The sequence below is a fragment of the Myotis lucifugus genome, unplaced genomic scaffold, assembly GCF_000147115.1.
Source record: "Myotis lucifugus unplaced genomic scaffold, Myoluc2.0 scaffold_8, whole genome shotgun sequence".
NCBI lineage: Eukaryota > Metazoa > Chordata > Mammalia > Chiroptera > Vespertilionidae > Myotis > Myotis lucifugus.
The window spans coordinates 9176250-9190499 of record NW_005871056.1 but is presented as its reverse complement, the minus strand read 5'-3'; the positions used below and the strand labels follow the sequence as shown (position 1 = coordinate 9190499).

The 14250-nt window shown below is 37.9% G+C and overlaps 1 protein-coding gene across 2 annotated transcripts; it reads right to left on the bottom strand.

The window, feature by feature from the left end:
- Positions 1 to 3618: 3618 nt before the first annotated feature.
- FAIM (Fas apoptotic inhibitory molecule) lies at positions 3619 to 14168 on the bottom strand. 2 transcript variants are annotated; one of them, XM_023749585.1, is made up of 6 exons: positions 14148 to 14158; positions 10598 to 10656; positions 9120 to 9252; positions 7928 to 8156; positions 7407 to 7456; positions 3619 to 4074 (listed from the first exon to the last, which is right to left on the bottom strand). In XM_023749585.1, the coding sequence occupies exons 2-6, from the start codon at positions 10639 to 10641 to the stop codon at positions 3925 to 3927; spliced, it is 606 nt and encodes a 201-aa protein (XP_023605353.1). In that variant the 5' UTR covers positions 10642 to 10656; positions 14148 to 14158; the 3' UTR covers positions 3619 to 3924. The 2 variants fall into 2 exon arrangements, with proteins under 2 accessions (XP_023605353.1, XP_014306531.1); XM_014451045.2 differs by lacking the exon at positions 10598 to 10656 and having other exon boundaries at positions 14148 to 14168.
- Between the last annotated feature and the right edge of the window lie 82 nt (positions 14169 to 14250).

Below are 14250 nucleotides of genomic sequence, written 5' to 3'. Positions count from 1 at the left end.
GTGTGTTTGAGGCACATATCTATATATACTTAATCCTTATAACTAGCTTATGTAGATAGGTATAATTGTTCTTCCACACTTCACAGATGAGAAAACTGAAGCATAGAAGGTTCAGTAATTTGTCCAAAGTAGGAATCAGTATGCAAATACAGGGAGTTTGTCTTAAGTGTAAGTTCTTTACTTACAATTATTGATGATGCTTTCATACATATTTTAAAATCTGCCCATTGATATTCACCAAAAGAAACCTATGGAAATTTTGAATGGGATTGCATTAAATTGTAGATTAGGTTGAGGCAAATTGACATCTTCAGAATATTGACTTCCAATCTGTATTATCCTTTATTTAGATCCTCTTTCAATAATATCCATAATGATTTATAGTTTTCTATGTATAGTCTTGTATATCTTTTGCTAGATTCCTGGGTATTTAATTTTCATTGTTGCTAAAATATCACAGTAGTTTTGGAAGAGTGGTCCCCTGACTAGGAATATTAGTTAGCATCACTTAGAAACTGTTTAGAACTACAATTTCTTGAGCCTCACACTAGACCTACTGAATCAGAAACTCTGGAGATAGAATCCAACAATATGTGATTTAGTAAAATCTTAAAGTTTCAGAGTAATCAAAAGTACAATTGATGTATTTATCAGACTTATTAAACATTCTTATTAAGCCTATTTATAGAAATTATTTTAATTTCACATAAATCATCTACAGATCATTGCAGCTTTATTTCTTCTTTCTATTCCCTTCAACATTTTATTTTTTAAAATATATATTTTATTGATTTTAGAGAGGAAGGGAGAGGGAGAGAGAGATAGAAACATCAATGATGAGAGAGAATCATTGATTGGCTGCCTCTTGCACGCCCCCTACTGGGGATTGAGCCCGCAACCCAGGCATGTACCCTTGGCTGGAATCGAACCTGGGACCCTTCAGTCTGCAGGCCGACGCTCTAACCATTGAGCCAAACCAGCTAGGGCAACATTTTATTTCTTGTTCTTGCCCTTCTGCATTGGTTAGGAATTCCAATAAAAGGTGAAAGTTTTCAACATTAAGTATGGTGTTTGTACTAGACTCTGGATCTTTTACCAGATTAAGGAAGTAAACTTCAATTCCCAAGATATATATTGTTTCAAGTATGAAAGGGAGCCTCTGGATTGGTAAACGCATGTATAGACCAGGTGCTGGAGCTCCTGCGCTCAGGACCCATCCGGACCTTGCCCTGTGGACCTCTTCATCAGCATGTTATTTATAACCTTTATAATAAACTGGTAATGGTAAGTTTTAAAAAATCATGAAAGGATGTTGAATTTTATCAAATCATTTTTCTATATTTTATTAAGATGTTCACAAAGTTTTTCTGATTTGGTGAGTTATATTGACTGACATGCAAATATTAAACCAAGTTTACATTCCTAGAATGAGCAATTTGATTGTAATGTATTATCCTTTTTATATAGTGCTGGGTTTGATTTCCAATATTTCATTTGGGGTTTTTGCATCTATTTTCATCAGCGGGATTGACCCTTAAGTTTTTTTTAAGGTCTGTGTCAGGTTTTGTTATCAAGGTGTTTGTGATGTTATAACACAAGTAAGACTGACACTACTTCTTAAAAGATAGAATTTTGCCAGTGACCTTATGCCTGATGTTTTCTTTGAGATATGGATGTGATTTATTTAATAGCTAAAATAATATTCAGATTTTTGTATCTTGTGTTCATCTTAAAGAGTTCCAATTTTCTAGGAATGTGTCCATTTCATCTACATTTTCAAATTTATCTTTATAATGTTTTGAGTTTAGTGGATTGATAGTGATGTATTTTTCAACCTTGGTATTGGTTAGTGCCTTCTTTATTTTCTGAATTGGTCTCAGTAGAGGTTTTCCAGTTGCATTGATCTTTACAAAGAATCAGCTTTCTGCTTTTTTATCCTGTCGTATGTTTTTAATTTTCCTTTATCTTTATTTCCTTCCATTTGTATTTATTTTGCTGTTATTCCTCTCCTCCAATTGTATGTTTGCTTAGCTGATCAATAGCAATCTTTATCATAATAATCTTTATCTGCATCTCATAAGTTTTGATATGAAGTCTTCATTACCATTCAGAACAAAATATTTTCTAATTTCCATTTTGGTTTCTCCATGGCCTACTGCTTATTTAGAAGTATGCTTATTAATTTCCAGATACTCATGGATTTTCTTATTACCGTTTTGTTGATTTCTAGGTTGCATGAAATTTTGTGGGACTTGTTTTTATGACTCACACTATGGTCAAGTATTATAAATGTTCAGTGTGCATGTAAATCAAGTATTATAAATGTTCAGTGTGCATGTAAAAAACCCATATTCTTCAATTATTAGATTGTTCTATGTTCATTAGATCAAGTCTGCTAATTGTGTTACTGTTTAAGTGTACTTATCTTTACTGAGTTTTTGCCTAGCATTTATGAGAGAGATAAGTTAAAATATCCTACTATGATTTTGGATTTGCCTATTCTAGTTATGTCAATTTTTGTTTTATAGAGTTTGAGGCAATATTACCAGGTACATACAAATTTAAAGATGACTGCTCTCCACCATGTGAGGACACAGTGAGAAGGCAGCTCTCTGCAAGCGAGGAGGCTGGCTCTCACTGGGGAACCAAATCAGTCAGTGTCTTGATCTTGGACTTCTCAATCTCCAGAACTGTGAGAAATAAATGTCTTGTTTCATCCACAGTCTATGGAATTTTGTCATAGCAGCCCAAGATGACTAATGACCACCAATGAAGACATAAATTGGTTCCCAAAAGTGGGATATTGCAAGTTGCCAGTCCTAAAATGGGGAATGTGAGCTGAGGTACATGAGGAGCAGTGAGGACCTCCCCCCGCCCCCCACACACACATGCCCAGTTAGGAAATTGTCATCATTGTTCCATAGCAGCAAAGCAAGCAGGTTGAAAGGTACCTGTGTATCTCGGGATTTTGACCACATGTTCACAGAGGCTAGCGCTCTAGGACTTGATAAAAAAATATTGGGATGTTGGTGGTGGAGTCTTCTAGTGGGCTTTAGTAAGGTCCTATAAGAAATACACACTCTTTTCTCGCAGCTGCCTTGTCTGAGAGTAGAAAGGGGGGGAAATGCAGACTGTGTAAGGCAGGTTTTCCGACTATGGCTCAGAGCCAGTGTTAAAGCCAAATTTGCAGCCCCAAGATAAAGTCAGTAAGAATGAAGATTGAAAGAAAAACAAAAAAAAATTTAGAGATGATTTATATCCCTGATGAATTGAACTATTTAAAAATTATTTTAAAGTGTTATGTATTTCTGGTAATTTTTTGCCTTAAAGTTTACTTTAACTGATGTTAATATCATTATACCAGCTTTCATTTTTTTAATTATGCTATATTTTTTCAAAAATTTTTCCTGTTCCCTCTGCAATTCTCTGAGTTGTCTTTTATTACCTTGAACATTTTAAACATAGCTCTACATCTAGTGAACTCTCAATCTGTAGCCCCTGCGAGTCTGTTTCTACTGTTGGTTATTTCTGTATGCCCATTCAAGTTGTCCTGTCTCATATGCACAAGTGAGAAATATATGAAGACATCCATTTTTAGAAACAATCAAGCAGCACCAATTTTATTTTATAATGTTTATTATAGTAAAAGGTCCTTTTGTAAAACATTAGTGATTTTGGTCCATATCTTATTTTCCATTTGGCTTTGAAACATTTTTACATTATTTACAAAATAAATTGCAAGTCTTTTTAATTGTATATAATTTTTTCCCTGACTCTTGGAACATTACAGTTTCAAGTAACTAAAAAAATAAAAACATGGCAGATCAAATGTACTCAGAAGTACATATTGAACATATTTAATTACCACAGTAATGTAAAAGTCCTGATTGTTACTTCTTAAGATTAATGTTCATGAACATGAAGTCATTCAAGAATCTCTGGGATTTCCCTGTTATCCACAATGAGAGTGTGAATAATTCCTTCTCTCCGCTTCCCACTACTGACAGCCTTTATGTAACAGTCGTGGTTCCCAACACTGAAGTGAGTTTCAGTCCCATCATCGACAAACTCACCCTAGGCCAACAGAGAAGGAGAAATTAGTGTTCAGAAACACTTACCTTTGTCTAGAGCACTAACACCATCTAAAAGGGTGGTAAAATGAAGTACATGGTAAATGTTAAGCTTTGCAATATTAGAAACTAGTACTTAGGTGCTTTAACATTCTGCTACGAATTGAAAGTTTCTTGTCTCTACAATCTAAGAATCTTAAGTTTGGGAGGAAAGTAAAGCCATGCACCTCATGGCTCTGTGTATAGAACATGTACTGTGCCGACATACAGAGTATTTTCAAAAGTAAAAAAGGTAAACATGATAGAAAACATGTATTAGTTACTTACTCTATACCAAGAACAGTGTACATGCATTATTTTATTGCATCCTCACAAGAACCCTGACAGAAATACTATTATCCTCATTTTATAGATGAGGAAAGTGAGACCCAGAGTAAACAACTTGCTAAAGACCCTAGTCAGCAAGGGATGGAGTGTTCTTAACCACTCTGAAGATCTGACTCCTCAGGGTGTGAAGTGGCTTTACCATAAAATACAGAGAGAACAAACACTACTAGAACTAGACTCGCTCTGTCCTATACAGTAGCCACTAGCCATACGTAGCAAAATCGAGCATTTGAAATGTGTTGAGTCTGGAATGAGATAGGCTGTTTAAGTGTAAAATAAACACTGGATTTGGAATACTTAGTATGAAACGAAGAATGTGAAATAACTCACTAAAAACTTTCTATTGATTGCATGTTAATACTATTTTGATAGACTGATTTAAATCAAATATGTTATAAAATAAATTTCACCTTAAAACATTATGGCTAATAGAAAAGTTACACTCAAAGCTCGTGGCTGTGGCTCATACTGAATAGTACTGATCTGGAATAAAAAAATAGGGGTCAAATAGTACAGAGAAGGAAGGAAGAAGAGGAGGATTAGAGGATAAGGATGAATTACCCCAGAAAGCAAAGAAACCCCAGTCAGACTTAAAACTTGGCTGTGAGCTTCCTGGCAGCCAAAGCAGACAGAGCAAGGTCCCGCAGCTAAAATCTAATCAAAGAAAGCACAGGTGCGTCAAGGAGAAGCGCTTTCCTAGCTCTGAGAAGAATGTGGTCAAGAGCTCTTCGGAGCGGTGTACCGAACACCTCCAAAGTGAACAGGTCTGGACCTGGAGTGCAATGTGTTTCCACTCTTTTTTATATTGAGCCTTGAAAAATGTCTTTTAAGTCATGCTTCTGTAAAGATCAATTCAGAGGGCAGGGCAATGGTTTAGTAACATAATTCCTCTAAGTAGCTTCTTGACAATGTGTCAGATTCATAACCTTGGTCATGATGCTTGGAGTTAAAAAGGAAAAGGAGAAATAAGCGGTAACTTGCAGGTGTGCATAGTACTGGGGAGGCTGCCCGAACACAGAGCTGCCGGAAGTGTCCTGCAAACTAGGCTGTAGTTACAATGAGGAGGCGACTGGGTCATAAAGAGCTATTGTCCACACACTTGTGGTTTCCTATCAATTACTGAGAAACAGAGACATCGTAGGGTGGACACTATTTGGAACTAATTTACAACCATATTAATACCATAAAACAATGTTCTTTACATATGCACTGGAGAATTCTGTGAATGTGGTTCAAACTGCTCATTCTCCACCAAGAGAACTGCAGGGTAGGAAAGTAAGAACAGGAAGGAGCACCGGCCATGGTGCTGGGCACGCAGCAGGTGCCCAATCCATGTGAATGGTAACAGAAGCTGTTCCAAAAGGGGTCACAGGATACCGAAGAGCTCGCCAAGCCTCTCTGCATAAAAGAAGTCAATGAGTAGATTGAACTTGGAGAGTGGCTTAAGCTCTGAGGATCAATTTTGAGTGAGTCCTGGTTAAATTTCCCTTCAAGAATTAATGCCAGGATTAAGTCTTGATTTATGGCTTGGGCAATTCCTCAGAGCAAACATCTCTAAGACCCAGTAGGTTCTAGGTCAGTGATGGCAAACCTATGACACATGTGTCAGAGATGACACTCGAACTAATTTTTTTGGTTGATTTTTCTTTGTTAAATGGCATTTAAATATATAACATAAATATCAAAAATATAAGTCTTTGTTTTACTATGGTTGCAAAGATCAAAAAATTTCTATATGTGACACGGCACCAGAGTTAAGTTAGGGTTTTTCAAAATGCTGACACGCCGAGCTCAAAAGGTTCGCCATCACTGTTCTAGGTAGTCTGAATAAGTTTATCCCGGACCAAGCACCTCTTCTCATCTTTCTATACCTACACCAGACAGGGGAGATGATGGCAGCATCTACTATTGTGCCGCAAGCTAAAAATGTGACTAGAGAAGAGAGCATCTCGTTCTCGAGCCCTGGTGCACCTGAAGCCAGCATGAAAAGCAGGTACTCCTGCTGGCCAGGTGACCCAATAACATGTGGGAATTTCCACCTGACAATTTCAGTTCCTAGTCCCAAGCTCCCTGCTTCCCAATATAGTCTCCTCTGCTTTCACCCCCTCCCCATGCTATGTATACCACACTATTCTTTCTTTCTTTTTTTTTAATTGAATCTATGGGGGAGATATTGGTTGATAAAATTATATAGTTTTCAGGGACATGATTCTATATACACCACTATTATTTAATTCCAGCTTGGAATTCACTCCTATATTCATCTCACTCACAGTGCAAGTAGCTGATAGCAAAAGCCAAACACACTGAGGTTTAGGCAGGGATTTCATCCTGTGTGGCCACAATGAGTGTGTAGCCTCTGGCACTGCTAGTCTATAAATTCCACTTGTCTTCTGGGGGTTGTGACAATGCCCTTTCCTGTCTGCCTTTGTGTCGCCATCTGACATTATGTGCATCGTTTCTTTTTCAAAAACTTTGCTTTTAGGAAAGTACCATCTGTTTTGAGCGTATGATATAAAGCCTCCTATTCAAAGTGACCTGTGGATCAGCAGCATGGGCCTCACCTGGGGGAATGTTAAAAATGTGCATGTGCTGTTGAGAAGCAGCAGAAAGCACCACTTTAACGTGAATAAATACAGAATATGCAACTTTGGGGGGAGGAATTTTCTAATGGGGGAACTCTTTTTAGGATAGAGCCTGGTCCAGGAAATGAAAGGTAGAGTGAGGTCGGGCAAGCTTACAACGTAAATTGTTTCCAAATTCTTGCTGCCCCAAGCACTTTCCGGGAAAGGTTTTCAAATTTTGGAGTCTGAAATAATTTCTCCCTTTTTTGTTTTCAACTAAGAGGACCTTCGGGTTAATGATAAAACCTTCAAAATTAGGAAATGTAGCAACATTTCAACAGTAACTCACACACATGGGTGAAGAATAATCAAAAGGCCAACTTACCGCTGTCTCCATTTTTTTACCATTGCACCATACATCCATAGTGTCTTTTTCTGTAAAAGTAACAAATTAAAAATTATAATATATGATAAAGTTAACTCTTTATGATTTTTAGAAAGGTTTGATACACTGGATTCCTAAAAGTCCATTAACTTCACAACTTTGAATTGGTTCTAAATTTGAAAAATTGGATTTTCTTCACAGACAAAATCAAAATGAAACAAACTTTTAAGAGAAAATCATGATCCCAATGCAAATTGATGAAGACTTGTTAAACTCAAAAGTAAATAACCAATGATCTTATATGCCTATATGCATAACCCATAGACACAGACAATAAAGTGGTGAAGGCCTGGGGGGGAGGGAGGGAGGACACAGGTAAAAGGGAACATATGTAATACTTTCAACAATGAAGATTTAAAAGAAAAAAAAAAGCTCCCATAAAAGAGCTGGACAGTTAGAGAAAGTAATTAAACAGCCATTATAAAAAGCCAATCAATTCTGCAGTAACAGCAACCACTTACCCAACACAACTCTCAAGTCTTCACCATCCAAATGTAATACCCAAGTACTGGTGGTTTTTGATCTGTTCTCCATATACTTCTTAAGACTTTTCCCATTAATTTCCAGAGTATATTCATAAGCAAAACCACTGACAGCATCTATATTTATGGTTGCTTTTGTCTTTGCAGCTCCAACACAGAAGGTTTCTTTGCCCACTAATTTGAACATCCATTCTTTTCTTATCTCTTCCTAAGTAATAAAATAGAAAAGTTGAAAACACACAAATGGAAGAAAATGTAATGTTAGAAATAATATGATTAAAGTGAGCAAATGATAATGCTACATAGTTAGATGCAATATTAATTTGTGATGCAAAGGTTTTAGACTCTAAAGGCATTTTACATTTAAATATTAGATATTATAGTCTACTAGAGGCCCGGTGCATGAAATTCATGCACTGGGGTGGGGGGTCCCTCAGCCTGGCCTGCACCCTCTTGCAGTCCAGGACCCCATGAGGGATATCCACCTGCCGGCAGTTAGACATCCCTCTCACAGTCTGGGGCTCTTGTAGTCCGGGACCCCTCGCTCCTTACCACCCACCTGCAGCGAAGGCAGGAGAGGCTCCCACCACCACCACTGCACTCGCCAGCTGTGAGCCCAGCTTCTGTGCTCCCTGTGGGAGCACACTGACCACCAGAAGGCATTTCCTGCATTAATTGTCTGCCCCCTAGCGGTCAGTGCACATCATCATAGCCACTGTTTGGTCAATTTGCATATGAGGGTTTTATTATATAGGATGACAGTGATGGCGAACCTATGACACACGTGTCAGAGGTGACACGCGAACTAATTTTTTTGGTTGATTTTTCTTTGTTAAATGGCATTTAAATATATAAAATAAATATCAAAAATATAAGTCTTTGTTTTACTATGGTTGCAAAGATCAAAAAATTTCTATATGTGACACGGCACCAGAGTTAAGTTAGGGTTTTTCAAAATGCTGACACGCCAAGGTCAAAAGGTTTGCCATCACTGGTCTATGAATTCCTTAACTATGATTCAATAGCTTTGTAGAGCAAAATGATACATGCCAAAATATAAAGATAACCACTTTAGTAAGAGAAAAGCCTGAGTTCACATATGAAGAATCTACATTAACAAAATAAATCTCTCTGTATACCATATTTACAAAGTAACATGCTTTTTTCCTACCTTCCCATCTACATATACCACTCGTTTGCCGGATGTGGTCCCATGTTCAAATTCAATCCTATGGACTCCATCACTCAAAGCAACATCCCAAACGGCTACAAGATCTGTCATTTTTACCAGGCTATCCGGAGGGCTAAGGGAATAAAATACAGCAATTATAATAGGCCAGAAACAGTTATAGGACAGCCAACTAATCCTTCCAAGATGAAAATAACAGATTTTTTAAACCCATAAAATTACAAAATATGAAAGTGATATTACCTAAGAAATCTCACTCACAGTACATGTAACTATCTTCTCTCTCTTATGCACTCTTCCTTTAAGATGAAAGTATTCTCATGGGTATACAGTCAGGTAATTCCAAACAAAGTCACCTTAACATTAATAGGATTAAGAATCTATGACAGTATTCTAAGCTAGGCTACAGAATAATGCTTGGAAAGGTCAGTAAGAAGTCTCTATTTCTCCCTCCCCTCATTGGAAAGCAGAGTACAGTATTTTGTTGGGGTTTTTTTTTCCCAGATCCAATCATTCCAAAAGAAGAATTCTACAAACCTTTCATACTTAAACCAGTGACTAAGAATTAATTTTAACAAAAACACTTTTTAATTTACTAAAGTAAGACTGAGAAAAAGAGACATCATGGAAGAAATGTCCTATAATAAAGGTTAAAATGTTACGGAAAATAGTAACTCTTGTCATTGCTATAGGAAATCTTATTTTTTTAAAAAGGAAAAAGAAAGTCTTATTTAAAAAATAAAGGATTTTATTTAGTCAGGAGTTTCTGGCATAATTTAAACACACTTTAATATAAAACAAATATAAATATTTTAATATAAAACACGTTTCCTATGTACATGACATATATAATATTATATTGATAGAGGTTTTTAGCTTTGAGAGAAGTAACATGACAGCCTTAATGATCATCGCTAACAGTGAAGTGTTTCTGTGCGCCAGTCACTGTTCTAAGAGCTTTACACGTGTTAACTCATAGAATCCTCATCATGGATGGGCACTATTGTTATCCCTGTTTTAAAGGTGAGGAAACTGAGGCTCAGAGAGGCTAAGGGCTTGTCTAAGGTCACAAGGACAGGAAGTGGGATGGGATTTAAACTTCGGACTCTGGCTCAAGAAGCTGTTCTCTTACCTACGACCGACCCTTCATTCCCTCTCGTCTCCTCCGTGTGCTCTAAATCAGAGCTACTGGATGGGTTTTATATCATTTTGAAGTGATTGCCAAGAACTGTGTGCTGAGAGGGATTTGAAGATCTTATATCCAGGTCCTATAAAGGACGCCACCTTAGTGGTGGCCACCCTCATACCCTCCTTCACCTCATAGAAAAGCAAAACCATGCATTCTGCAATTGTACACAATGTGTCCTTTAACAAGTAGCCTGGATAAATAACTCTTCTGAGTGACTAAAACAATCTTGAAAGTTTCAGAAGCTAGTTTGATGGCAATGCAAGATATTTACCTTTCGTCATCTTCAAAGATAGGACTCTCATCTCCAGATGCCATGGTTGGCAAAACAGTCTTTAATCCAATTAGCAGCCAGGAAAGAAAACAGAATTGCAGGCAAGAAAGATTGAGAGCAACAAAGATGACATCTGTAAAAGGGCTTTTCTAACTTGGCAATCCATTTCTTAAAATGGAATGAAGTTTCTGATGAAACAGCTTTTACATACAGTAGAATTGCAATCTCTAATTTTCAGGGAAAGAAGTCAAGTCATTCCAATCGGTTCATCATATTTTTCTGTGGTATGGCTTTATAATTTCCTAAAACTAGAGAATAAACTCTAGTTTATGTCAAGCGTTATACCACATCAGAGCATCAAGAGACCTAGGGGTCCCCTGGGTCCCATGCTTCTCAAATTGAGGCAGAAGAAGCCCCAAGGGTCTGAGGCAGTGGGTCAGGGAATACATAAAACTCTAGGATAAACAGAATGCATCTTTTGGAAGCATCAATGTTACAGGTGGTTACAAATCTAAAATGCAATCATCATATTCAATTTTAGATGGCTACATTATGATAGAATATATCATTAAAACAAATTTTTTAGATAACTTCAAAGAAATGGTGAGTTTGCAGGAAGCAGCCAAGAATATGCTAGCTAGCTTTAGAAGAGCAAACTTAATTTACCTGTCTACTCAAGCCCACTTAATTTACTAGTGCCAAAAATGAATCCACAAAAATTATGTGGTTTGCTCAGGCCACTAGCAGGGCCCAAGCCAAACCTAGAGCCCAGTGTTCCTGTGCGATTAACTAAACAATAACAGGGCTATAATGCTAATTAAATTTTACTGAGATGAGAAGCACAGATGTACTCACACACACAGGAAACCCTCCATATGTGAAGATTTGGGGTTAACGGTTATTTATAACCCTGCCAATCCTACTAAAAAATGGGTTCGCTAATTTTTGCTCCCAAGTTCTAGCCTAGCCTAGCCTTCTTCCTACTGATGCCAGAGGGTGCTCTCTCCTTGTTAGAAATGGAAGCTCAAACAACCAGAAGCCACAAATTGTTTTTTTAAAAGATGTTAAGAGATTAGCATCCATAAAAGCAATATAACAGGCAAAGAAAAGCTAAGAATTTTAGAATGAAAACTAGGTATTTAAAACACTTTGTACCTAAAATAAATCCCTCTTTTTTTAATTAGCACCTTAAAATAATGTAGATTTTTCTAGTCTTAGGAAGCCCTAGAGTACCTCCTATGAAAGTGGAGGGTAGATGGAACTGGAGAGCATTATGCTAAGCGAAATAAGCCAGTCGGAGAAAGATAAATATCACATGATCTCACTCATATGTGGGATATAATGATCAACAGAGACAAATGGCAGGGGAGGTTGTGTGTGTGTGTATATGTGTGTGTGTGGGGGGGGGGCGGGGGGAAGAGGGGGTTAGAGATCAACCAAAGGACTTGTATGCATGCATATTAGCCATAACCAATGGACACAGACACTGGGGCAGTGGGGGCTTGCCCAGGGTGGGAATGGTTGTGTGTTTTTTTGGGGGGGGGTCAATTGGGGAAAAAGGAGACGTATGTAAAACTTAAGACAATAAATAAAATAAAATAAAAAGAAAGTGGAAGGTATCCTACAACTATGAAAGCAAAGGGAATACATAGCAATAGAGTAAGCCAAACAGTGTAATATCAACTTGGAGAAAGCATCTTCTGCAAATCAGAGTGGACTTAGGGATATTGTTCAAATTTTGCTCTACAACTTGTAGAGACCCTAGAAAGTTCAGTAATTCAGCATTCAAACTTGAACGAACTGCCCAGTTTTCCATTATAAGGAACTTCAAGTAGTATCAGACTAATATAATGCATGGTACCATCTTAGTTATAATAACTTTTCATGTAAGTATAAAAGACAACACAACAAATAAAAAGGGGGTTAGAAATCAATATTAAAATTTTTTTCTTTAAATTATCAACATCCATTCATATAATTATTTATGGAGTATCTGTTTAAGGTGTAAAAATGTTTTGGAAATAGTGGTGATGGTTGAACAACATTGTGAGTGTACTTAATGTTATTAAATCCTTAACACTTAAAAATAGGTAAAGTTACGAATTTTATGTTGTATATATTTTACCACAACTTAAAAAAGCAATACTGTAATATACCAAAAAAAATTGAATTGTATACTTTGAATGGATGAATTATATGGTGTATGAATTATATATCAACAAAGTTGTTTAAAAAAAAAAAGACCTAGGTGCCCTGCTGCTAGTGTTTCTTGAAATGTAATGCACTTAAAATCAAGAGGTGATCACAGCTGCCTTTGTCACCTTACTCATCTGAATGAAAAGTCAGTCACACACAGAGCTCTAACTCACAAATTGGACTTAATAAACACGTCATATTCTGAGTGCATCCACCATGCTAATAGTTATCAGTCACTTGTGTGCCAGGCACTGAGCTGGGCACTAAGCTCAGAGTGAGGGACCCTGGAGAGATTGAAGGCGGGTCACAGCACCACCATGGGAGCGTCTTATACAGGGAACAGGAAAGGACAGAATGGGCCCAGGGAGAGAGGACCCCAGCCCTGCCAAGTGGCAGGAAGGGTTTGGTTTAATATTCGGGAGAAAGGAATCAATCCACTGTAATTTTTAAACTCTTATCTACACATTTAATTTTCAGGATCATGTGACCAAATAGGAAAATGATCACGACAAAGAAAAATTCCCTCTATTTTAGCACAAAACTTTTAAAATGTAAATGAAGTGAATGGAAAGACAAATTCCATGCATTTTCACTGATGAGGGCAATGTCACTCGAAGCCTTTTTCAAGTCTTCAAGGAAAGATTTTTGAGTATCTAGTGACCAGCCATCAGCAGGATCTTCTTTAAATCCCTTCCCTTCCAACCCAACACCCATGTTTCAGTGACTTAAACATTAAAACGTTTCCACGATTCCTCTAAGCCCAGCTTGAATTTTGCATTCATCTACGTTTAACCGTACTGGGGACTGTAGTGGTTTGTCCAAGCTAAATCTAAATCAAATTTTAAAATTACTAAGATACTCATATTCCCTTTTCAGCAAAAGCTCTAGGTACGGACAGCCACCTGGCACGTCACTCTTTAACAAATGGGTGTTGACAATTTGCTCCGAGTGCCTTGTGGGACCTACAACCAAGGCGACCAGGCAGTTCCGTGAACCAGATATTCCCAAACACTAGTGACGGTAGAAAAACCAGAATAACCCTTCTAAGGAGCATTCTGCCACGTGCATATACTGCAAGCCTGATGGAGGGGTCCCCGTAAACACAAACCAGGCGGAACAGTGCTAACAGCCTGCTTTTGCAACAGCTGAAAACGGAAAGCCACCTGTCTGTTCGCCATCAGGGAGGGAGCCCATAGGGAAATCACGGTCCGTCAGTCAACCATCCGGAGGTCGGGGCAGGTCAGACTCCGGCCCCGGGACCGCAACCGAGCGGGCTCCACACACAGACACGAAGGAAACCATTCGAACCCGGGTGCCGCCCGCGATGGAGAGAGAGAGAGAGAAGCCGAGTTACCCCGCTTTCCGATGCAGGTCCTGCAAAAGCACAGTCTGACCACGTTTATAGGGAAAAGGAGGGAACGGCTGCACGTTGACCCTGTGGTTTGCGGGCTCATGTG

What these genes read in the sequence shown, in the direction of transcription:
- FAIM (XM_023749585.1), bottom strand. Translation starts at nt 10,641, where the DNA reads ATGGCATCTGGAGATGAGAGTCCTATCTTTGAAGATGACGAAAG. An exon ending in ATCTTTGAAGATGACGAAAG is followed by an intron (nt 9,253 to 10,597) that starts GTAAATATCTTG and finishes TTATTCCCTTAG; the next exon opens with CCCTCCGGATAGCCTGGTAA. An exon ending in TGGTATATGTAGATGGGAAG is followed by an intron (nt 8,157 to 9,119) that starts GTAGGAAAAAAG and finishes TTTATTACTTAG; the next exon opens with GAAGAGATAAGAAAAGAATG.